The sequence below is a fragment of the Hylobates moloch genome, unplaced genomic scaffold (assembly GCF_009828535.3).
Source record: "Hylobates moloch isolate HMO894 unplaced genomic scaffold, HMol_V3 SCAFFOLD_3, whole genome shotgun sequence".
In the NCBI taxonomy this organism is placed as follows: domain Eukaryota; kingdom Metazoa; phylum Chordata; class Mammalia; order Primates; family Hylobatidae; genus Hylobates; species Hylobates moloch.
Genome location: NW_026652278.1, coordinates 120,872,314 through 120,897,463, shown reverse-complemented (window position 1 = coordinate 120,897,463; position 25,150 = coordinate 120,872,314). Strand labels below are relative to the sequence as shown.

The 25,150-nt window shown below is 35.0% G+C and overlaps 1 protein-coding gene across 3 annotated transcripts in view; it reads left to right on the top strand.

The window, feature by feature from the left end:
• The window catches only part of SCLT1 (sodium channel and clathrin linker 1), a 201,833-nt gene that overhangs the window by 94,906 nt on the left and 81,777 nt on the right, over nt 1–25,150 (top strand). For all 3 annotated transcript variants that reach the window (XM_032147212.2, XM_032147220.2, XM_058436757.1), the window contains 3 exons: nt 12,464–12,554; nt 17,606–17,697; nt 22,837–23,014. In XM_032147212.2, coding sequence (XP_032003103.1) covers nt 12,464–12,554; nt 17,606–17,697; nt 22,837–23,014 — 361 coding nt within the window. The remainder of the gene's footprint in view (nt 1–12,463; nt 12,555–17,605; nt 17,698–22,836; nt 23,015–25,150) is intronic.

Below are 25,150 nucleotides of genomic sequence, written 5' to 3'. Positions count from 1 at the left end.
AATTGTCCATGAACAACTTTGCCATAATATTTACTGACAGTATTCCATAGCTTAGCATTAAGCAGTTCAGAGTTGTATACATAAAACTATACTTGCTTTTCCTGCCACAGATTTGAAGGAACATAAGGATAAACAGATGCTTCTTTTATGGAAGAGAGTGTTGCTTTCAAGTATGACAGATTCTGAATGATGGGCATATTGACATTACCAGAATTTAGGTTTTGAGATGCTCTATATAGCCATGCCAAGAATAACTAAATTAGAAGCTCCTTAAGCACTAGAGTTGTTTAAGTTTATACTTATACTGAAACATATTAGTTTCATTTGTTGTCTGATAGTGTGGTGCAAAAAAGTTAAAATCGTGAACTTATAATTAAAGCTTCAATCATATTTCATTTTGAGAGTTTTTGGTGATACCTTGTCATAGTAGATAAAACTCTTCAGCCTATTTTCTTAAGAATCTTCATTCACCTGATCCTCCTCAAACCTCCAGTTATACAGAAAAGTAGTCATATTGCTGTTTCTCGCAGAAGAACTTTTCGTAACTTCCTTTTTGTCTTAGATCATTCTGTTTCTCAAAAAATTTATAATTTTCTAAACCTAGCTAAAACTTGCCTTCTCCAGAAAGATTCTACCAGATTTTTACTGTTTTATTCTTGTGAACCTACTCAGGATTTATTCATTTAAACTGAGATTTATACTGTTTTTCCAGAGGTGCTTTTTTTGTCTTATATATTTATTTATAATATATATCCAACTGAGTTATGATAATTATTTTCCAACTCTCATGTGCTCAGATTTTATGCCTGCCTTGTAAAGTCTTCGAAGGGAAAGATTGTCATTTATTATGTCTTTTTAGGAATAACCATGTTATCTTTTAAAAGGATGTACTATAAAGACTAAGTAGTGGCTGGGCGCGGTGGCTCATGCCTATAATCCCAGCACTTTGGGAGGCTGAGGCGGGAGGATCACCTGAGGTCGGGAGTTTGAGACCAGCCTGACCAACATGAAGAAACCCCATCTCTACTAAAAATACAAAATTAGCTGGACGTGGTGGCACATGCCTATAATCCCAGCTACTAGGGAAGCTGCGACAGGATAATCACTTGAACCTGGGAGGCAGAGGTTGCGGTGAGCCAAGATCGTGCCATTGCACTCCAGCCTGGGCAAAAAGAGTGAAAATCTGTCTCAAACAAACAAACAAAAAAGACTAAGTAAAGCATTTGCATGGGGTCCTTATTAACTTCTCATCAGAGTGGCATCATCAGAATATTTGTTAAAAATGATTTTAGCTGGCCAGGTGCAGTAGCTCACGCCTGTAATCTCAGCACTTTCAGAGGCCAAAGCGGGTGGATGACCTGAGGTCAGGAGTTTGAGACCAACCTGGCCAACATGGTGAAATCCCGTTTCTACTAAAAATACAAAAATTAGCCGGGCATGGTGATGGGAGCCTGTAATTCCAGCTACTCAGGAGACTGAGACAGAAGAATTGCTCGAACCCAGGAGGCAGAGGTTGCAGTGACCTGAGATTGTGCCATTGTACTCCAGCCTGGGCAACAGAGCAAGACTCCATCTCAAAATAATAATAATAATTTAGCCACTAAGGACTTATCTCATTAACAGACATAGATATTATCTTCATGTAAGGAGCCTATAATTTGTCCAATCAATTTATTTTATATTCATTGAGAACTTAAAAATGTACATCTGTGCTCTGAGGATAGAAACAGTCTTTATAATAAGTTTATGTATAATGTGATAGCCTCAAAGTTGTTTTAATTTGACCCATTTCATCTCATGCACACTTTTGTAGCTTTGACAGTTTCTATGAGGATGAGATCTCATTAAATTTTTCTAGCTCAGGGTTCTCCTGGTTATCTCTACCCACATGGCTCAGAGGCACCTGAAAAGCAGCAGGCTCCAAACTAAGCTTATCATTATCTCTCAGATCTTTTCTCCGTATTTGTGAATTGTACCATCCAATTCCTGATTCAGAAAACTAGGAGACATCATAAATTCTTTTCTTTCCCAACTCTACCTTATAAATGTTTCTCTGATATTTCACTTCATCACTTTCTCATCTGAGCTACGGTAGTAACCTCTAAATTAGCTTACTGCACCCATCTTCCTTTCTCATACTGTTATCAACGTGATATTTCTAAAATATGTCTGATCATGTCACTCTCCTTCAATGGCTACTAAATACCTATAGGATATAATCCAAATTATTCAGCTTGACAAATTATTCATCTTGAGTCTCCTGTAGTACCAAACATGCCTTCTTCCTGTGTGCCTCAACTGTAGACTGCACATACATCTGTCATAGCATTGTTTTCTTTTTTTTTTTTTTTTTTTTTTTTTTTTTTTTTTTTTTTTTGTGGGAGACCAGAGTTTTATTATTATTCAAATCAGTAAAACTCAGGAATCAGAGTTTTTAAGGATAATTTGGCGGGTAGGGGGCCAGTGAGTCAGGAGTACTGATTGGTTGGCTCGAGGATGAAATCATAGGGACTCGAAGCTGTCCTCTTTAGGGACTCGAAGCTGTCCTCTTATGCAGGGTCAGTTCCTGGGTAGGGGCCACAGAAACGGTTGTCAGAAATGCAAAAACCTGGAAAGACGTCTTTTTTTTTTTTTTTGAGACGGAGTCTCGCTCTGTCGCCCAGGCTGGAGTGCGGTGGCGCAATCTCGGCTCACTGCAAGCTCCGCCTCCCGGGTTCACGCCATTCTCCTGCCTCAGCCTCTCCGAGTAGCTGGGACTACAGGTGCCCGCCACCACGCCCGGCTAATTTTTTGTATTTTTTTAGTAGAGACGGGGTTTCACCGTGGTCTCGATCTCCTGACCTCCTGATCCGCCCGCCTCTGCCTCCCAAAGTGCTGGGATTACAAGCGTGAGCCACCGTGCCCGGCCGGAAAGACATCTTAAAAGGACAATCTTAGGTTCACAATAGTAATGTTATCTTCAAGAGAAATTGGGGAAGTTGCAAATCTTACGACCTCCAGACTAAATGGCTGGTAATATTTAGAATTCCAGCCCCTCTCATCCTAACTTGGTGGCTAGTGGCCTTTCATTATTTTACAAGAACAGTCTAGCTTTCGGGAAGGGCTATTTAAACTATAAACTAAATTCCTTCCGAAGGCTAGTTCAGCCTATGCCCAGGAATGGACAAAGAGAGTTTGGAGGTTAGAAGCAAGATGCCGTTGGTTAGATCTGATAACTTACCATGTCACAGCATTTTTAACACTTTATTAAGTGTTTACAAATCCATCTCTCTACCCTTGTCTTTGAGCCCCTGGAAGGCATGGATTATGATTTGGTGATGTTTATCTTGCCATCATCTAGTGCAGTACTAGACATATGGCAGGTGCTCAAAAAAATACTTTTTGAGTGAGTGAGTCAGTTAATTAAATAATTAAATTGCACTTTATTGGAGAGACAAGGCTAATTTATTCATGCGGATTTTCTATTTGTGTCCTTTGCCCTTTGACCTCTCAGGGCACAATTATTTTCTTGAACTGTCATTATTTTAAAAAATTATATTTTTTCTCCTTCAGCTACACAGAAATGTGTGACCACTTAGAAGTTTGATTTCCAAAACAACACACCTGGAAAAACAATCATTTTAATATAATTAATAGAAGCTTTGCACAATGAATTAAAAAGATTTTTAGTGTTTCTCATTATAGATCCAGACTTTAAGCTGTATTGACTTTTAAATCTGTTTTTATTACCAATAATCTCAAAAGTTTGACTGGGTGCTAGAGGCTTAAATATTTTTTATGTTTAGTGCTCTCTCTACATTTAAATATGAAATAAAATCCAGGACATCTTTAAAATATACTAGCAAAATTACTTATATATAAGTGGTTTCATTGAAGAGCATTAGAGCTGATGTGATAAGAATGTAATTCTTAGTATTGCTCTATCATATTAAATCTGAAAAGGTAAATTATATAAATCACAGTTTGTATATATTCATTGTGTTCACTTTTAATCTTTTTTACAAATGCGTATTTTTTCTTTACAAATGTGTGTGCTGATAATTTTTATATACTATCTTATTTTTTAAAAGACATGTACTTTTGCTAGGTAATAGTTTTATTTTAGCTAACAGATTTTTCTCAGATGTTTCATGTTCTAATTTAAATAATATTGTGTCTTCTATTATAAAAATGCTATGGAAATCTGGAATTCATGGATCACTAGTTTTGATTCATAGTGTGTCTTGGAAACAATCCCATGTGAGAAATGGCCCTGAGCAGATGTGCTTAGTCATAGAATTGCCAGACAGTTCCTTATGTGTTGGCAGCTAGTTTTCTGAGCATGGAAAACAGGTTTTAAGATAAGAAATAGGGCTTTGCTGTCAGTTTTCTGTTTCTTCACACTGTTTTACTTTAATGTTATTTAAAGGGATTACTGTCACCTTTATTCAATGATGTTTATATTTTTTTTCTCTCAATCTTTAAGAGACAGTAAGAAGATTATTAGACTTCTAGAACACACTGGTCAAGAGTGGAACCTTAGCCACAGTTAATTAATATTAACATTTCTTGTTTGGGGGTCTGGCAAGAATAAAACAGATACATAACATCATTGTTCAGAACTTTTGCCTCTAAGAGTAGATGACTGTTTTCTGTCAAAATATATTTTAATTGATGTTTATAACTTGCTTTTGCAAATATGCTACATTTGTACACCTGTCTTTAAAAATGTGGTTCTGTGTGGTATGAAATTTAAAAAGCATAGGCTTTGAAGTCAGCTCTAGTTTTTTATTCTGGCTTTGCCATTGTCTTAATCCATTGGGACTGCTATAACAAAATGCCACATACTGAATAGCTCATAAACAACAGAAATGTATTTATTACAGTCTGGAGGCTGGGAAGTTCAAAGTTAAGAAAATGGCAGATTCGGGGTTTGGTGAGGGGCTGTTTCCTGATTATACATGCCACCTTCTCTCTTTGTCTTCACGCAGTAAAAGGGACAAACAAGCCTCCCTTGGGCCTCTCTTATGGGGGCACTAATCCCATTTTCGAGGGCACTGCTATCATGACCTAATCACCTCCCAAAAGGCCCCACCTTGTAATATCATTACATTGAGAGTTATATGAAGGTTGTATTTATATGAGATTTCAACATATGAATTTTGCAGGGACACAGATACTCAGACTGAAACAGCCATTTACTGGTGATTGACTTGGGTAGGTTGTTTAACTGCATGGACTTCAGTTTCCTCATTGCTATAATGAAAATGAAATTACCTTCCTTGCAGTGTTGCAATGTAATATAACTTACTGTCTTTGCCCACCTCCCTTCTACTTTAATATCCAACCTCTGTAGGTAGGATATACAGTACTTACAAATTACCTGCTGGTAGATTTGGGAGTTGTTATTAACATTGTAATAAGTAGTGGATTATTTACCTCCCAGACCTGGGAAATCTGCCTTTTGTTGTTGCTGCTGTAATTTCTAGGACCAGAGTAACCATTTCTTTCTTTCTCCTCTTTCTATTATATTGTACCCCCATTTCTTGCCAACTGTACAATCCCAAATTCTTTCTATTCCCTCCTGTATGTTTCAGTTATATTCTTATATTCTTTTTGTTTTGAAATCTTAGTTTCTCTTTTGCATGGTTCTTTTAAGACCTCAGATGCATAGACCTCCCTGATGACTCCTCAGATACTTTCTTCTTCCTATTCTTTGATGTGGCTTGGAAGAATCTGTATTTATTATAGTCACTCTTTGGAATTTTCTTCAGTTTGGATTCAGCCGCCCCCCCCCCCCCCATCTATTCTTCTCCTCAAGAATTACTGGTACCTTTTATGACTTAAAAATGCCTCCCTCATTCTCCTTGGTTGTTGATTTTCCTTAACTGATGATTTTTTTCTACCTTTCTTGAACATTTCTTTACCAGGACTTTTGTGTTTATGCAATGATTTCTTCTCTGACTTTTGTTGCTTGTTTTTTTTGTTTTGTTTTGTTTTGTTTTTTGCTTCTTTTGCTTCCCCCATTTCCTTATCCTATGTTTGAAAAGTATACATTTCTTAGATTTCTAACCATGTGACTCAGTTTTTCTCCTTCATAGATGATCATATCTACCCTACCCAATTTAAACTTTCAGCCCTAATGTTTCTCAAGTATACACCTCTGACCTTGATCACTTTGTTGAGTTCCATAATTGAATTGCTAGGTCAGTGGTTTTCAAACTTTTTGTTTTTTGACAGTAAACTCCTTTTTTAAAAAAAGAAATCTTATACATGGAACCTCAGAATTTAAACTTATAAAAGTAGAATGGCTATGATTGAAGGAGTAGAGGGCCTCTCTATCTTACTAGCTAATGCCATCATCAAACCTCAGAATTTTTGCTTGCTTGCTCTCTTTTGCTTCATCTCTACATCTGCTCGTGTTGGCTCTGTGTACAGATGATCACAAATCCAGTCATCATCCATATCACCTCTACCCCACCGTGTCTTGTTTGCAGTACACTACTGCAGCACCTCAAACATTGCCGGCATGAAGTAAACATGTTTTAAGCATGTCTGTTGCATAAGAGATTTGAATAGTCTGATCAATAATAGAGTATGAATTAATATTTTCTGCACTTTGTCAGTGTTACCCGAAGTTACATGACTCTAAGACTATACTTGTAATCATCATTTACAAAAGAGTAAATTGTCAATTCTGTAGGTGAATATACATCAGAATCCCCTGTAGAGACTCTGAAAAACAGAGATGACCAAGTACTGCCTGCAGACGTCCTGAATGAATAAGTCTCAGATTGAGCCTATCTATATATGATGTGAAAAAGCCTATGCATATTAGTTGCAAAAAGCTCACTTTCATACACACAAAGTATGGACACTACTACTAGTATCATAGAATATTATATCTAACATAGAAATTAGAATTTTGAATGACCTAAAACTATGTATAATTTTGAGTTAACTTTGTCTATAAATAATACACAAATAACGTAAAAACTGAAGAGCCACTGTTTTGGAAAGTTTTGATAGCTCAGTGTATGGATTATAATATCCACTGCTTTTAGAATTTCTTCAGAACCGTTCTGTCTTGAATAGGTTTCGTTATTAGACTGCCAGTAAAGATTGGGAAGAGGAAAAAATTTGAAATAAAACTTTATCCAGTTTTGGTACTTACTCGGTTTCCTAAAAGCAGTAGTGATTTTAAAAGTTTAGAACTTTGTCTAAAATTATGTTTCAGGATTTTCTAAAGTTTTTAAATGTAAATGATTGGCTTTATTATACTGGGTAATTACAAAAGTCCTTATTAAATTACCTAACGTATGCATTTTTTTATTTTAAAGAGGAAAAAATTAAGAATATCAAATCAGCAAAAACTAGCTTTTATATCTCAGAATCTTACCATTTTTCACTGTATGCAAAAAAGGCATTATAAACATTTCTAGGATTCTCTTTGTATGAGAGTGCAGGAAGAAACATAAAAATTTGTCTTAAAATAGACTCATTTTACTTGATATTAAGTCTCAAAAAAGTGTATTGATAATTAAAGCATTTTAATTTCCATCCAAATTGATGGTGTAATTTAAATCTAGTATTATATCCTATCCTTTATGTTATACTTGATTAAATTTTGCTTAACAAAGTTTTATTTTTAAAAAGTTGTCGGCTGGGTGCGGTGGCTCATGCCTGTAATCCCAGCACTCTGCGAGGCCGAGGCAGGCGGACCACGAGGTCAGCAGATTGAGACCATCCTGGCTAACACGGTGAAACCCTGTCTCTACTGAAAAATACAAAAAATTAGCCAGGCGTGGTGGCAGGCGCCTGTAGTCCCAGCTACTCAGGAGGCTGAGGCAAGAGAATGGCGTGAACCCGGGAGGCGGAGCTTGCAGTGAACCAAGATTGTGCCACTGCACTCCAGCCTGGGCAACAGAGCGAGACTCCGTCACAAAAAAAAAAAAAAGAAAGAAAATTGTCATTCAAATCTGTTTAATATCATAAGAAATGAAAAAATACATTAATGAAAAATCCCAGGAATATAAAGTGGATTAACAAGCATACCTGAAAATAAAGTAATGTACTTTTTAGAATACTTATTTGAAGCAAAAATAAAATCCTTTGGTAGTTATGACATCAAGATTGTTAATAGTTAACTAGTTGTGTTTTTTTAAATCAAAATTTTTTTGTTAAACTGTTCTTGACTTTTATAAAATTACATACACAGGCAGACATATCTAAAACATTTGCATGTAAATAGTATAAACATAATTATTGAGTTTCTCCATAAAATAATATTAGAATTATTTTTGTTAGTTCCTTCAAAAATTTTAAAAGCTTGAATATTTAAAAGAACTCACAAGACTGCACAGAGCATACTTACAGAAGGCTTTTATTTAAAGGCCAAAGGATATTGTGCAGCCAGAAAAAGAACACAGGCAAGCATCTAGCGTCCAGGACACATTCAGGATAGGTGCCCTAGGGGCTTTATTTATACACAGACATGCTTTGTCTCCACATTGAGCCACCAAGATCTGTGCAATGAATCTTGGCTTCAGGAGAGCTCCAGGCAGGAGTTCCCATCAGGGTCATTTTTTTTTGCCACACTGATCACATAGCCTAGCCTGGCTATCTAGTTATACCCGGTGAAAATTATCAGTAAACAAATCAACTTGCAGGCTGCAAGGAGAGATTCATACTTTAAACAGCACATCATAAATCCCACTGTTCATATACTGGCTAAGAGTCAAAGCTAGACATTCAGGCATCCCCAGAGCTTTCCCAGTCCAGCTGTAAATTAATACTTTACTACACAGTTCCTGACAATTTAATCTAATAAAAGGCAAAATGATGATGGTAGCTGCATTGTATAAACTACAGTAAAATTTATAAAATGCTTTAATATGTATTAACTTATTTGAACTTTATAAATTCTGTGAGCTATATGGGAAAAATTGTTTTTATCTCCATTTTATAGATACTAAGACTCAGAGAGGTTAAGTGATTGGCCCAGTTCACATACCTTTTGTGTTGGTAGAGTCAGTTCTAGAAGACAGGCCTTCTGCCTTTTATTTTAGAATTTTTTTTCAACATTTCATGCCAAAAATAGATATAAAGAACTATTTACTTATTTTCTAACTGTTCTATGGAACAATGTGGGAATAAACAAATATATTTAAAACTACTACTTATTTCCTCCCCCGAAAAAATAGTATTTGTGTTTTAGTGAATATAATATGAATGTTTTCAGAATTTTTTTTATAATGACTTCCAAATTAAGTCTAAGTCCAGTGCCTATTTTTTTTTCTTTTTACTTATGTAGCAGGAGATTTCGTTTCAAAGGAATATGAGATAATATGTATTTGGAATAATTGTTCATAAAATTATTTTTCTAGAGTTTTTCACACATGAATATTAAATTGGGTGTGTAAGATCTAGGTAAAATATCAAGATATAGTTGTAACATTCTCTCTCTCTTTTTCTCTCTCCCTCTCTTTCCCTCTCCCTCTCTTTCTCTCTCCCTCTCCCCCTCCCTCTCCCTCTCACTACTCCTCCCCCTCCCCCTCCCCCTCTCCCCACCTTTTCCTTTTGCCCTCTCATTCATTTATGATTGATTTATTTGTCTTCTATGCCCCAGGTACTGTGCTATCTCCTGAAGGTTTAAAAATTAATAAGATGTGATCCTTGCTTTTAATTATCTTACATTGCATATTTTTTATGAACTCACAGTTCCACAAAGGAGAATCTCTATAGTATTGATTACAATACAGTGTGGTCAGTTAATATTGTATAAAGTATTATAAGTATTGAGATATGGGGTTTTTGCCAAGGAGAAGTTAGCAAAGACTTGAAGATGGGGAGACTTTTGAGCTAGGTCAAAATTAAGGAATTGGTTAGAAAAAGAAGGAGAAGACTAGTCCAACCAAACGTGTGAAAAAAGAAACAAAGATGTATTTAGGAAACAGTGAGTGAGTATTTTATTATACTTGGAATATAAATTACATGGGGGTAATTGGCAAGAGATGAGACTATTTGAGGCTAGATGTTGATTGGCCTTATATGCCATGTAGAGGAGTGTAGACTTTATGCCAAAAAGTGTGGAATCCAGGAATCATTGTTAAATAGGAGTTTTTATTACTAGATAACTTTTTTAACGGATAAGATACATTATAAAGAATGAACGAAAGAGGAGACCATCAGTGAAGAGATGAGTTTGGAATCTATTGGAATAGTCTTATGAGTGATAATGAAGCTAAAGTTTGGGCCAAAGAATGAAAAAGGAATACACAATTGAAAGACAGCTTAGAAATAGACTCAGGCCAATTAGATTAAAATAAGGAAAGAATCTAATTATAGAATTTTGGTCTTGGCAAATTGCCTAATCCACCTCTGTTGTTGGACATGAGGTCTTTGAGACGTGCAGCATGGTCAAGTGAATTGCATTAAGACATATTACTAGTTAGTGACAGAATTGGGTCCCTGCCTCTAGTGTTCTCCACATTGTACCTTGCTTCCTGTGTCTCCAACAGGTTTTTTTTTTTTCATTGATCATGCTATGACCTTATCTTGCTTACAGTTTACAGGACACTCTAATATACATTATCTATTTTTACTTGTTCAGCAATCCCATGAAACAAGTAGAACAAGCAGTTATTTTTTCCTTTCTGAAGGTAAGAAAACCAAATCAGTGTGGTTGCTATGCTTATTCAGAGTTTTCTCAGTTATATCCTTACTAAAATATATTATTCCTTAAGATTTTCCTTTAAAAATATATAGGATTTTATAACTGGTAGAATCATTTGTTGATTTAGATTGTAGATATACTCCTGAAACTATCTCTCAGCCTGACGTAGATTTTACATGAATAAGGTGGTTTTTGTTTTGTCCTTTAGCGAATCATTTTGCAAATGAAAAAAATCTATTTTTGTTTGATTGTTTTTTCTTTGAGACGGAGTCTTGCTCTGTCACCAGGCTGGAGTGCAGTGGTGCGATCTCGGCTCACTGCAACCTCTGCCTCCCAGGTTCAAGCGATTCTCCTGCCTCAGCCTCCCAAGTAGCTGGGACTACAGGCACGCACGCCATCACACCCACCTAATTTTTGTGTTTTTAGTAGACATGGGGCTTCACCATGTTGGCCAGGATGGTCTCGATCTCTGAACCTTGTGATCCTCCCACCTCAGCCTCCCAAAGTGCTGGGATTACAGACATGAGCCACCGCACCCTGCCTGTTTGATTTTTTTTATAATCTTGGTTAATTTAAAGCAAAACATTTTCTTAAATGCCTCATCGTATAAAATATTACTAGGACCATGTGAGGGTAGGCAGTCTGTCATAGGGGACTCGTTGAATACTAGTTTTATTACTTATTGTGAATCCTCGGGCATAGTAGTAAACCTCTGTCAACCTTGCTCTCCTCTACTTCAGTTTGATATAATAGTAGTCTTAATTCACAGTTATTATTGAGTGTCAAGTGAGATGACTGCAAAGCATTTACAACAGTCCCTGGCACTAATAACTGCTTGAGATATTATCAGCTATTATTGGATTTGTATTTTCTATTGTAGGAAATTTATAACTATATAAGTAATGCAGCTTTAAAGGCAAAGAGTCAAAAGGAAATGAATTAACATTTACTTGTGAATTTTGCTTCAAATAATTTCTGTAAGTTTTATAGCACAAATATGATTTACATTTAGATACATACATAAAATGTAATTAAGAAATAGGGAACAGTTCCTACACTAAAGTATTTTTCTTTTTAAAAATGTATGTTCTTTAGATAATCAAAGGGTTTTATACTCACTTAATGCTTAATTATGATGATATTAAAAATCATTTTTTCTGTTTAAGAAAGTCTTATTGTTCTAAAATCTTTTCCTATGAGGAGTCAAGAAGATATTGAAACTTATTTGATTCTGTTAGAATGTTCAAAAAATTTGTCTTTTTCATTCATTGCCAATACAGTCTCTGAAGAAAATAAACATTGTATTATGCTGGGACAGATGTTTTAATTTATGTTAAGTGTTTACGTAATACAAACTTTTGGTGTCTATGGAATGATCAAGGTATTGAAGTTTAAGTTCATTTTCATAGAAAGTCCAATCAGCAGTATATCTCCATCTCCATCTATAAAGATATTATAGACATAAGTATATTCTTCTTAATGCACTGGAGCTCTTGTTAGGTAATGTATCAAGATGATAAAGTGCTTTTTCAAGAAATTTATTGAATTACTTTGGTATATAATATAATTTACCCAAATACAGCATTCATGACCTCCACTTCATACCCTTCAACATTCAGCTATATTTTTTCCTCTTTAATCGCTTCTACATGCATTTCATTAGTAATAAATGAATCTTCCAAAATTTATTCCATGGATCCATTTTAGATAAGAGTTAGAATTGATTTTACCAAATTTAGATTTCTATTCTAATTTTTTATTCTTAGTGGTCTATGAAAACAGTGTTTATTATTTTACTTTATTTTTTAGGCAAGCCAAATTAGAGCTGAGAGTTGCTGTAGCAAAAGTGGAAGAGTTAACTAATGTGACTGAAGATCTGCAGGGACAGATGAAAAAGAAGGTATTTTCTGTTTCTAAGACAAGTGGGTACCTATTGCTTCGTTTTCTATTTTGTTGATTTATTTTGGATTAGGTGTTAAAGAGGGTTGTCAGAAGATGAATTAATTATTTTATTACCCTTAAAATATGAAAGTAGGAAGCTACACTATATTATTGAAAACAACTTTATAAATAATTTTTATTTCCATTCTCTATAGCCTAATTCAATAAAACGTCATAATCACACCTAAGCACATCATTACTGAAAGGCAAATTGATACAAGATCAAGTTTCAGTTAACTGGTTATTTGCAGGTGGAAAACAAGCATTTAATACTACTTTTATGTTATTTACTAAAGTATTTATTGGCATAATAGACTGGTTCTTTTTAATATGTAATAGAAATTTCAGAAGGATGTCAAGGAAAAGTCAGGCTTTAGTTTTAGATAGATATAATTATTGAAAATTCTCACTCTGGGACTTATTAGCTATGTAACTTTCTAAGCCTTATTTCCAATCTGTAAAAAGTTGATTATAGATTTCTAATAATGATAGATTTTTTTAAGTGTTACAAGAACCCTCCCATAGGTAACAATTTTAAAACTTGGATAAATTTTTAAAAACACCAGAAACACCCAAAACAGAAAGAAGTAAAAGAAATAAGAATTATTAAATTTTAGATTTCTGGCCTGATGGTTCTCCCAACGCCCACAGCTGTGGCTTCAGAAAACACCTTTGTATGGGCTTAAGGTACCCAGGTCAAAGTTGAGGGCTAGAAAAGCAGTAGGAAATTTATTTTATTTTATTTTATTTTTGAGTCAGAGTCTCGCTCTGTCACCCAGGCTGGAGTGCAGTGGTGCGATCTGGGCTCACTGCCAGCTCCGCCTCCCGGGTTCATGCCATCCTCCTGCCTCAGCCTCCCAAGTAGCTGGGACTACAGGTGCACGCCACCACGCCTGGCTAATTTTTTGTATTTTTAGTAGAGACGGGGTTTCACCGTGTTAGCCAGGATGATCTCAATCTCCTGACCTTGTGATCCACCTGCCTCGGCCTCCCAAAGTGCTGGGATTACAGGCGTGAGCCACCGTGCCTGGTCAGCAGTAGGAAATTTAAAGAAGAAATACTGGCAGCAAGAGAAACACACAGAAAAAGTGAGAGCCAAATTCTGAGTGTAAATTCTTACCAAATTCATGCCTGACAACTAAATTATGCATGTGGAAGTCAGGAAGGGACCCCAGAGAGGCCAGTGAAGAAGCAGGCAGAGACCTAAGAGAAATTTACTTTTGAAAGATAGAGATGTATGGAACTAGATATTTGAGTTTGTTACTTTTATAATTGAATACATGCGAGAAATGTGTGCAATTGAAGCATCAGCATACTGAAGACTTCCTTGTTGTTTGAAGTATCAGAGGACAAAGCCCAAAGCTGGAAAGGCAGCTGGAAATTATAGGGGAATCTGTAGAAGCAAGGGAACCACAAAGATGATGAACCCTAACTCTTCCCAAATCTTGACTGATCTTCAAATTATGTAGGCACAGAGCCTAGTTATAAAAGCAACAGTGGAAAGCAGTAAGAACTAATTATGGATATCAGCTGCTACCTACTGTATGTGGAACAGATTTCAAATTTCAAGACCAAGCAAGATAATCGTCTACTTGAACTAAAAAATAAAAATAAAAATTTAATGCTCAAAAGAACAAAACAGAGTAACTGCAATGTATTATCTACACTATCGAGTTTTCAAAAATTACTAGACAGAAAAGCATGACCTATACTTGCGGGGGAGGTGCTGAGGGAGGAAGCCATTAGAAACTGACTGTAAATGGATCTCTGTTAGATTTAGCAGACAGAGACTTCAAGTCAGCTATTATATATATGTTCAAGGAATTAAAATCTGTTTTTAAATTAAAGTCTCTAGGAAGAGATAGATAATTTTAATTGAGAACTGGAGCATAATTTTTAAAAAAGAAACTCTAGAGCTTTAAAGTTCAGCAACTGAAATAAAAATTTCACTAGATGGACTCAAAAATAGATTGGGAAAGACAGAAGAAATAATCAATGAACTTGAAGTCAGATCAATAGAAATTTCCCTGTCCAAAGAACAGAGAGTTTAAAAGATTGAAGAAAAATGAACAAGAGCTCAGAAATCTGTAGAACAATGTGAAGCAATACAACATAAGTGTAATTGGAACTGCCAAAGGGAGGGGGATGGGAGCAGAAAAAAATTAAAGAAATAATGGCTGAAAACTTCCTAAATTTGGTGGAAAACATTAAAATTTAAGAATCTCAATGAGTAAACACAAAATCACTTTGAGATACATCACAATGATACTGACAGCCAATTATGAAGAGAATACCTGAAAGTAGCAATAGAAAAATGACCTGAACAGAGAGGCAATGATAAGATTAATGGCTGAGTTCTCATCAAGAAACTGTGGAAACACTTCTGGACATAGGCCCTGGCAAAGATTTTATGTCGAAGACTCCAAAAGCAATTGCAACAAAAAGCAAAAATTGACAAGTGGGACCTAATTAAACTAAAGAGCTTCTGCATACCAAAGGAAACTATCAACAGAGTAAACAGACAACCTACAGAATGGGAAAAAATATTTGCAAACTATGCATCTGACAAAGGTGTAATATCCAGCATCAATAAAGAACTTAAACAAATTTACAAGAGAAAAAAAAAACATTAAAAAGTAGGCAGTGGACATAAACAGACACTTTTCAAAAGAAGATATACATGTGGCCAACAAGCAAATGAAAAAATGCTCAACACTATGAATTAGAAAAATGCAAATCAAAATCGCAATGAGATACCATCTCACACCTGTCAGAATGGCTATCATTACAAAGTCAAAAAATTACAGATGCTGGCAATATTGCTGAGAAAAGGGAATGTTTATCCACTGCTGGTGGGAATGGAAACTATTCAGCCACTGTGGAAAGACGTTTGGAGATTTCTCAAAGAACTCAAAACAGAAGTGCCATTCAAGTGAGCAATCCCATTACTGGGTATATAACAAAGTATAATAAATCATTCTACCATCAAGACACATGCCCATGTATGTTCATCACAGCCCTATTCACAATAACAAAGAGATAGGATCAACCTAGATGCCCATCAGCAGCAGACTGGATAAAGAAAAATGTGGTATGTGTACACCATGGAATACTGCACAGCCATAAAAAGAATGAAATCATGTCCTTTGCAGCAATGTGGATGCAGCTGGAGGCCGTTATCCTAAGCAAATTAACTCAAGAACGGAAAACCAAATACTGCATGTCCTCCACGTATAAGTGGGAGCTAAACATTGAGTACAAATGGACACTAAAGGGAATGATACACACTGGCCCTACTGGAGGGTAGGGGATGGGAGGAGGGTGAGTATTGAAAAACTACCTATCAGGTACTCTGCTCATTACCTAGGTGGCAAAATAATCAGTATACCAAACCCCCTGATACACAATTTACCCATGTAGCAAACCTGCCCATGTACCCCCTGAATCAAAAATAAAGGCTGGAAGGGAGGAAAAAAAAAACCTGTGGAAACAGAAAGTATTAGAATAATATATTTCAAATGCTGAAGAAAAAAATACTAAGAATTCTATATTCAGTGAAATTATACTTCAAAAATGAAGGCAAAATACAGGCATTTTCAAATAAACCAAAAATGAGAGAGTTTGTCCCCAGCAGACCTGCATTCAGAAAATTCTGAAGGAAGTTCTTTAGGCTAAAAGGAAATGACACCAAATGGCACCTCAGATATAAGAAGAAACTAAAAGCAACAGAAATGGCAAATATGAAATAACATGTGTACATACTTTTAATATCTTTAAAAGATGGCTGCTTATAGCAGAACTAATAACACTGTATTTGATGAATTTGTAAACTGTGCAGATGTAATATATGACAACAATGGCACTCAGGACTGGGATCGTACATGGATATACACTGTTGCAAGGTTCCAGTGTTTTCTCTGAACTATTATCCAAATATTAACTCTGAATAAATTGGATAAGTTCAAGATGCATATTGTAATCTCTACAGCAACCACTAAAAAATAGTTCAAACAGATATAGCTAAAAGCAATAAAGGAATTAAAATGACATTCTTAGGCTGGGCATGGTGGTGTGCACCTGTAGCCCCAGCTACTTGAGAGGCTGAGACAGGAGGATCACTTGATCCAAGGAGTTTGAGCGTAGTTTAGGTAACATAACAAGACCCTAAAAAAAAAGAAAAAAGAAAGAAAAAAATTTGGCCGAGCACGGTGGCTCACGCCTGTAATCCCAGCACTTTGGGAGGCCGAGGCGGGTGGATCACGAGGTCAGGAGTTCAAGACCAGCCTGGCCAATATGGTGAAACCCCGTCTCTACTAAAAATTAAAAAATTCACTGAGCGCAGTAGCAGGCGCCTGTAATCCCAGCTACTTGGGAGGCTGAGCCAGGAGAATCACTTGAACCTGGGCGTCAGAGGTTGCAGTGCGCCAAGATCGCACCACTGCACTCCAGCCTGGACGACAGGGTGAGATTCTGTCTCAAAAAAAAAAAAACACAAAACAGTTATGGCATCATAAAAAATATTTGTTAACACATGAAACAGGAAAAGATGAACAAGAAATTTCCTTAGAAAATTAATACAAATAAAATTTATTAATATAGCTCAAAGCATCACTATGTCAAAGAAGAAAGACCCTGTGATTACCTTGATAGTTAATGAGACATAGAATAATATAGTTAAGAGAGCATATTCTAAAGGCAGATTATCTGCATAGAAATCCCTCTCGTTTTGTTAGACTTATACTATAGAAATAGTTTGAAATATTGGTAGAAATCTATGTGCAATAACTGTTTTGAGTATTTTTTATTAACACAGGATTGATGATGAAGTTCTCCCCTCCTTTTTATTATACACCTGATTTGTTTCCAAAGTCATATTGTTTCTTTTAATGTACGTATTGGAATGCTAATAGCATAATAACTTTATAGCATGAACTGTTTTCTTTATGCTGTATAATGGTGTATTGAATTTTCACATACTCAAAGTAAGCTTCTAGTTTCATTATTTTCTAGGAGAAGGATGTGGTGTCTGCCCATGGAAGAGAGGAAGCATCAGATAGGCGCTTACAGCAGTTACAGTCTAGTATAAAACAATTAGAAATAAGGTAAATTGTTAAATGCACCTAGCTTTGTTGATATGCTTTAAAAGATGTTTTATAATAGAGTTTCAGTGTGTGATATTTACTAGAATAAATATTTTATAAACTCTAAAAACTATAATCATAGGTGTAAAACCTGATTTAATCGACATTGTTTATTAAAAGTTGTATTCAACACATTGCTATACTTTGAATATATATTCAAAGATAATTTGTTTAATATGATTTTAGAACCTTTACTAAGTACGTTAATTTAACTTTGAATGAGAATAATTGTACCACATTTAGTCCAGTACTTTTTGGGAGACAAATAAAACCCTTGATATCATGCTTTTATATCAGTACTGCAGAGCACAAAGCACACCTTTATTTCCATTTCTCCTCAGGTCATCCCGCAGAGTTTGGTGTGAACATAGTTGACCCTCAGTAACCTGAAATCTTTCTTTCTTCTAAAGAGCGGTTAAAATTTTAAAATCATAGTTAGGAAATTTGATATTACCTCAATCCCTCTATAATTCTGTACTTCTACAAATAATACAGTTACAGTAGAAATAAACCATTAAAATGGAAGGCAAAGAAAGGAGAGGAATGTTATTTTTAAAGACTATTTTTTAGGGATCATGAACCATAAATCCTACAAAAAGGATTAGCTTCAAGAGCTAAATGTAGATTCTTTTTGTATCTTGGGCGTAATATGTCAGAAAAATCTTGCAAGCTGAAACTTGATCATCAATTCTTTTGGTCCTGCAGAAGGCAAGGTGCTAGTGCATCCTGCTCCCCAGTACTGTTCTCCCTTGTGTTCTTGGGAATTCTAATTTGCAGTGCCCCTTCGGATACCTTTACTCATCACTCATCTCTGCCCTGATAGCCATCATCAATTGGTGTCATGTTTTTCAACAGGAGTATTGGCTTTTTGAGTGAGACAATTCTTAGTTGTTTGAGACTGTGCCAATAACTACAGGATGTTTAGCATCCCTGGCACCAAATACTAAATTCTAGTCGCACCCCTTTGCATTGTAACTACCAAATGTCCCCACACATTTCAAATGCCAATACCATCATAATTGCAAACTGTTGAATATAGGACACTGGTATATCAGAATGGTCCATGTACTACTTTTTAAAAAATCTTTTTTCTTTGTACACGCTGAGCCACATGACTTGATAATAGATTGTGGACTTTATTTTAGGTAGGGAGAATATATATTTGTCTTTTTCTAAAGCTAAGAAGTAATTTTTAACCAGATGCTAAAAGTCATCTTGAAAAGATGACATTTTCCAAGTGCTTTGATGATTTTATTTTGCTATAAATGAGTACTTTATCTGTTTAATAAAATCTTTTCATTTGACACAATGACTATAATAAAAGTGACAATAAATATATGCCTGCCCCCCCACATCAACAATGCCTTTTGTGTACTAATATTTAGAATAGCTAATATAGGTAGAGGAAAACAAGTATGATCCTTGAAGGAATCAATAATAATTAGACTTGAGAAGAAAAGAAGTGAAATGAAGTTTTAATAATTTTTATATGTTTGTTTGTTTGTGGTAATTTTGGGCAGTATAAAGGAGACATATGCAAAGCATACTTGAAACTTCTATTTTTATGCCTACTGAACAGGAGTAGTAGAAAAAGGTCTAAGAGATAGTTGAGATATGCCCCAGTATGACTAGATATGATTTTCCATACATTGTTAGAAGAAAAGTCTTTAAGACTCCCTCCTAAGAAGGGCTTTCGTATTCACAGGTGAAGCATCATGTTTTCAACGTGTGTTGAGCACCTACTGTTGTACCAGCCAGTGTTTTAGGTTCTGGAATTCTAGGAGTGGCCAGTATCTGGTGATATCTGATTATCTCCATAGATGACAGAGAAAAGTCCTTAAACAACATTTATACCTATTTAAACAAATACAAAGGATTATCATCAATAGGGAAAATTCACCAATGGATAGTACTATTAAAAATAGGATTTTTAAAAAAATAAGTAAAAACTTAAATGAAGTCTGATTGAAAGGCATCACTTACTTGTATAATCATCCCCAATACCTTCTGACCTTCATTACACATATGCTTAAATTGTTAGGGAAAGAAAATTATTCAATAATATAATTGACTCTTGGTTGGCTGCCACTATCCACCTGAATTGATATTTGAGATTTCACCCATATTTACTAAACAATGCACCCAGATTTATATATCATTCATTACTTAATCAGAATCCAAATCACTTTTTTTCTCCTTTCTTCAGCAAATACTCACTTGCTAGGCTGAAGACATTTTAAAAGCTAAGTTACCATAGGATATATGTATATGAGAGCTTGAAAAAAGTAATATGAAAGTGATTGAAAAACAGAATTTAGATACAATTGTTTTTCCTCAAGATTTAGTTGGGTGAGTCTTTAGTACTGTGAAAGACCAAATGTACCAGATAATTCAGAAGATGATTTTATTCAGGCTATTGCAGTAGGGAGAATGCTCATTAATGAGGAAGGTTTCAAAGAAAAGGAAGGGGCGGGAGGTTTTATATAGGCGGATAAACGAGGTGTGCATGAGTCTTATGGGAGTCATGAGGAGGGATGGAGGTGGGTCTTGGAATATGCGAGAGTAGGATTGTTTTATGCTGTTAACTCTATTCTGAAACACAAAATGATAGAGGGGGTTTAGAGAACAAGGGTGGGAGGATTTCTTAGCCATCCCTGTTTTCTTGGCTCAGGTAAAGTCTAATATTATCAGTATAAAGGAAGAACAAAAGCCAGATACAGCAGACATAATATACAATTAACATCTATTCTTAAGATTTGAGGCAGATATTTGAGTGGATCAACAATTCTGTAACACAGGTTAGAAATGGAGGAAAACAAAGTAATGATTAATAATGATTGTGCAGACTATTCCATTCACATAATATGTCAGACTAAATATTCTGAAAAAAAAAAAAAGCCCTCTTAATGTAAGCATCTTGATAAATTACAACATGGTTTGTTTTCGAAGTTGTTTCTTTAACTTACATATTAGAATGCTAATAGCATAAAAACTTTATAGCATGAACTGTTTAATTACATTTAAATGCTCAACTTATATAGTTGGGAATTCTCAAGCGTACAAACAAACAACAACAACAAAAAAACAGGAAGCTAAAACAAGAATGATAAATAAATGACTTCCCTGCCAAAGAAGTCAGGGCTGGATCTATATAATGTCCCAAGAAGGTAAATGTCCTTAGGCAGTCTGGAACCCCTGAAGGAACTACACTCTCATTAAAAGACTAAAATAGAAAAAAATCCTGCTTCTTAACAACAATAGCCAACAAATAAAACTATTTCCACCATGTAGCCAAATGGAAAAAAGAAATCATAACAATCATTGTAGTCTTCTCTGAGAATGTGTAACCATAACTCTGCCCTCGTATGAGCCTGTTGTTTAATATTATACCATTTGTTCATTTGGAAACCTCATCCCCAAAAACTAAAGTGGCAACAGATTGGTAGGGAGTCCTGGTGCATGGAAGAAGCAATAGTAAACCTTTGGGGGAAATATTTTTGAACACAGACCCCTCAGGATTCCCACAGATTAAGTTTAGACAGATATGAACTTAATCAAAAATTACCAAATGCATGAGAAAATAAACCACTTGACTGACAGGAAGAGGGTTTTGATGTGGGTAGTGGAGGGTAGTGGGGAGAATAGAGAAGGCTGCTGCTTCTACTATTTAGAAAAAAGAAATGCTTGAAAATAACAAATAACAAAGAAAATTATAAAATATGTCTTACCAAACATGTTATAAAGTCACAATAATCAAATTAGAATGAGTAGAGCATGTAATAAATAAGTAGATCAATGAAACAATCTACTAGTAAATTATGATATTTGCATATATGATATTTGCATATTTTGGGGATGATAATAGAAGTATTGAAATTCATTAGTTACTACTGGTATTCATACAACTGGCCATTAGTCTGGAACTTAAGTTGAACTTCTCTCTTACATCATATTCAGGAGTAAATTCAAATGAGTCAGGATTAAAAATTTAGGGGTAAAAATTAAAGTCATGGAAATCTTTGGAGGAAATCTAAGAGATTACACTGACAATCTATGGATGAACGAGACCATCTTTATAAAAACTGAAATCCCAAAAGTTGAAAAAAATAGTCAAATTTAGCTGTATTAAATTTTTAGTGTGGTGAAGATTCCCTAAATAGAGTCAATAGGCAACAACAACAAAAAAGTAGATTTGGAAAAAAAAATATTTGCAGCATAAAGGACAGACTAAGGGTTAATATTTATAATTTGGAGTTCTTATAAAGGGAAGAGCAAAGTAAACAACCCATCAGAAAAAAATGTGCAAAGAAGATTAGAAGAAGTTCAAAGAACAAAATCCATATGGCTTACAAAAGGAAGAAAATATGCCTAAACTTTCTAATATAGAAATACAAATTAACAGTGAAATGAGGTTACATTCATTAGACTAGGAAAGGAAGGAGCCTTTCTAACTTGATGAGATTTCTATATTATTAGATGAGAAAAGCAAGTACAGAAGAGGGTGTATACTATGATTTTTATTGTTATAACAAAAGTTTAAAAAGCTCCTGTGGTTAGCTGTATGTATAATATGTGTGTATATTTATGTGTATATGAGTATATATACATATATATATGTACATATGATCATATGAATATTGAGAAAATTATTTTAAGATATACATTAGTAAGTTAACATAGCTTATCTGGGTAAAGAGTATGAAAGGGGAGAAAAAAGACCATATAAATGTAAAGAACAACTCATTTCTTAAGGGTTTGCTTTATATCATTGTCATGTAACTATATAATACAATGTGATACCATAACAAGTATAACGTAATTAGGATTAGAAAATCCAGGCTCAGTCTCAGCCCCACTGCTCGTTAGCCGTATGACCTTAATCAAATGCCTAACCTCTCTGAGTATGTTTGTTGTTCTTTAAAATGAAGATACGGAGATAGTAAAACCTACTTTATAGAAGGGTAATGAGTATCAAATGAGAAAATATTAATACGTGTGAAAGTTACTGGCATAATACCTGTCCTGTAGTAGATGCTCAGTAAATGTCCCTCCTTCCCTTTAAAAAAGTTTAACTTTCCCATTGTAATTATTGATTTCTAGATTATGTGTGACAATCCAAGAAGCCAACCAATTAAGAACAGAAAATACCCATCTGGAAAAACAGACCAGAGAGCTACAAGCAAAGTGCAATGAATTAGAAAATGAGAGATATGAGGCTATTATAAGAGCCAGAAATAGCATGCAACTCTTAGAAGAAGCTAACCTTCAAAAAAGTCAGGTAAGAAAGCTAGTAAATATGTTTAGATATAATAAAATGTTGACTGTTGTCCCATGTGACCTTACAGTAAAGGATTCAATAGCTGTTGAATAAATGCATGAAAATGAAATTGCTACTCTGTTCATTAGTAATCATCCATATTCTTGGATGGTAAAACCAGATATCATAATATGATAAAATGTCAATTCTTTTCTAAAATAATGTATAAATATCAGACTTTCTTATTCTCCCAGATGCTGCATAACTAATCTTCATCCCTGGTAGTCTCATACTTAAAAAAAAAAAAAAACTGTTAACACTGCTTTACTTCAGTATACCCTATATTTTATTCAGTTGAATCTGATAAATCTTACCCATCTCTATTCCCCTTCATCATATACTCAGTTACTTTAATAAAGCAGAAGCTTAATTGGCTTTAAAGATTTATTTACTGAAGTCTTCATGTCACTGTTCTTTTTTAATTCTCTAACAATTGTGATTCCTGTGCTACTAAATACAGTGTTCCTTGTCATATACTGCTTCCCTATGAATGATACATTTCAGTTTATTGAAGTCACAAAACAAATGTTTTAATGTTTATTTTGCGGCCTCCCTTATGTAGAGTTCATTAAATCATTAATTTATTTACCAACATTTACTGAATGCCTAGTATATGCAGAATACGGGTACAAAGGAAATGCTTTGTTTTATTTTTATTTCCCTTTTTACAGAAGATTTTTCAAGAGAGCTCTAAAACAGAACATAGTGTAAGTTGGATATTGAGAAGCTAATAAATAATAAAGAATTACTTCTCTAAATCCTAACTGTGGGAATGCTAAGGTGTTTATCATGCCTTTCAACTAATATTTTCATCTGTGATCTGAATACTGTCTTTTAGAATGGTTAAGAGGCACACAATAGACAATATGCTTGGGAATTGTGTCGAATACCTAAATCAGCTGGAAAAATTAAGGTCAAGAAAAAATTTTTATCTCTACCCTCTGAAGCCTACTTGTATGAGCACTCTTATACCAAGCCATTAAAAATAAACATCTTGTGTAGAGCACAGTGGACAGAGAAAATAGTAGGAACACTCATTGCCCATCCTCCTCCCAAATCTTCTCACTCAAATCTTAAGTCAACAGACCCTCACAGAGGCCGTCTATGGCTACAATATTAAGCTGCTCCTTGACTCATTGCTTAATTGCTAGAGGGTTCCCATCTTCAGTTGCTTGTTCAAAGTCAAAGGTTCTCCCAACCGATCATACAAACAAGGTAGGAAGTACAGCCTAGCATAGTTCCCCTTCTCCCCCTCAAGGTTATTACATAACAATAGCTGTTAACTTCTCACTATCTTACTTGTTTAAGCTGGAGGAAATTTATCTTAAAAAACAATTTTTAAAAAAACAGAGGTAAAAATGTGTATGGTACCTTTAGAAGATGGTGGGAACAACACAGGGCCACTTACATGTTGATTTAAAGTGGATTCAATTTGGCCTAATTGAAGGAGTTCCAAGCCCAGAAAAAGGTTTGTGTTAGAGGTGTAAATATGGGGATTGTCAGCATATAAATGATATTTAAAACCATGAGATTTGATTAGACCACTAAAAGAAGGACAGATAGAGAGGGGGACAAGAAGTGAACCTTGGGTAGTCCAGTATTAAGAGGTTCAGGAGATGAGGAAGAATCAGCAATGTAGACTGAAGGGGAATGAATGATCGGTGAGATAGGAGGAAAACCAGTACTGTGTGTGATGTGCTGAAAATCACATTCAGAAAGTACAACAAGGAGAGGAAAGTAAATATTTCAAGTGCTGCTGGTAAAGAAGTACTGAAAATTTACTTATAGATAATCAATATGGAGATCATGGTGGTGAAAGCCTGATTCCAGGGAGTATAAAAGAGATTGAGAGGAAAGGTCTTGGAGATGAATAAGTTACAGAGTTTTGCTTCACAGAGAAGCAAGGAAATGGAGTGTGACTGACAGCAGAGCTAGGATTATGGCAATATTTATTTGGTGGGAGATGGAAATGATTTGGAATGATAGAAACACATCAAAGAGACATAACAAGTGGTGTCTGCAATGATCAAGTTATGAGTTAATGAGTGACATAATTTGAATAGTAATAAATAATGGAAAGAGAGAAATTCAGTAGAT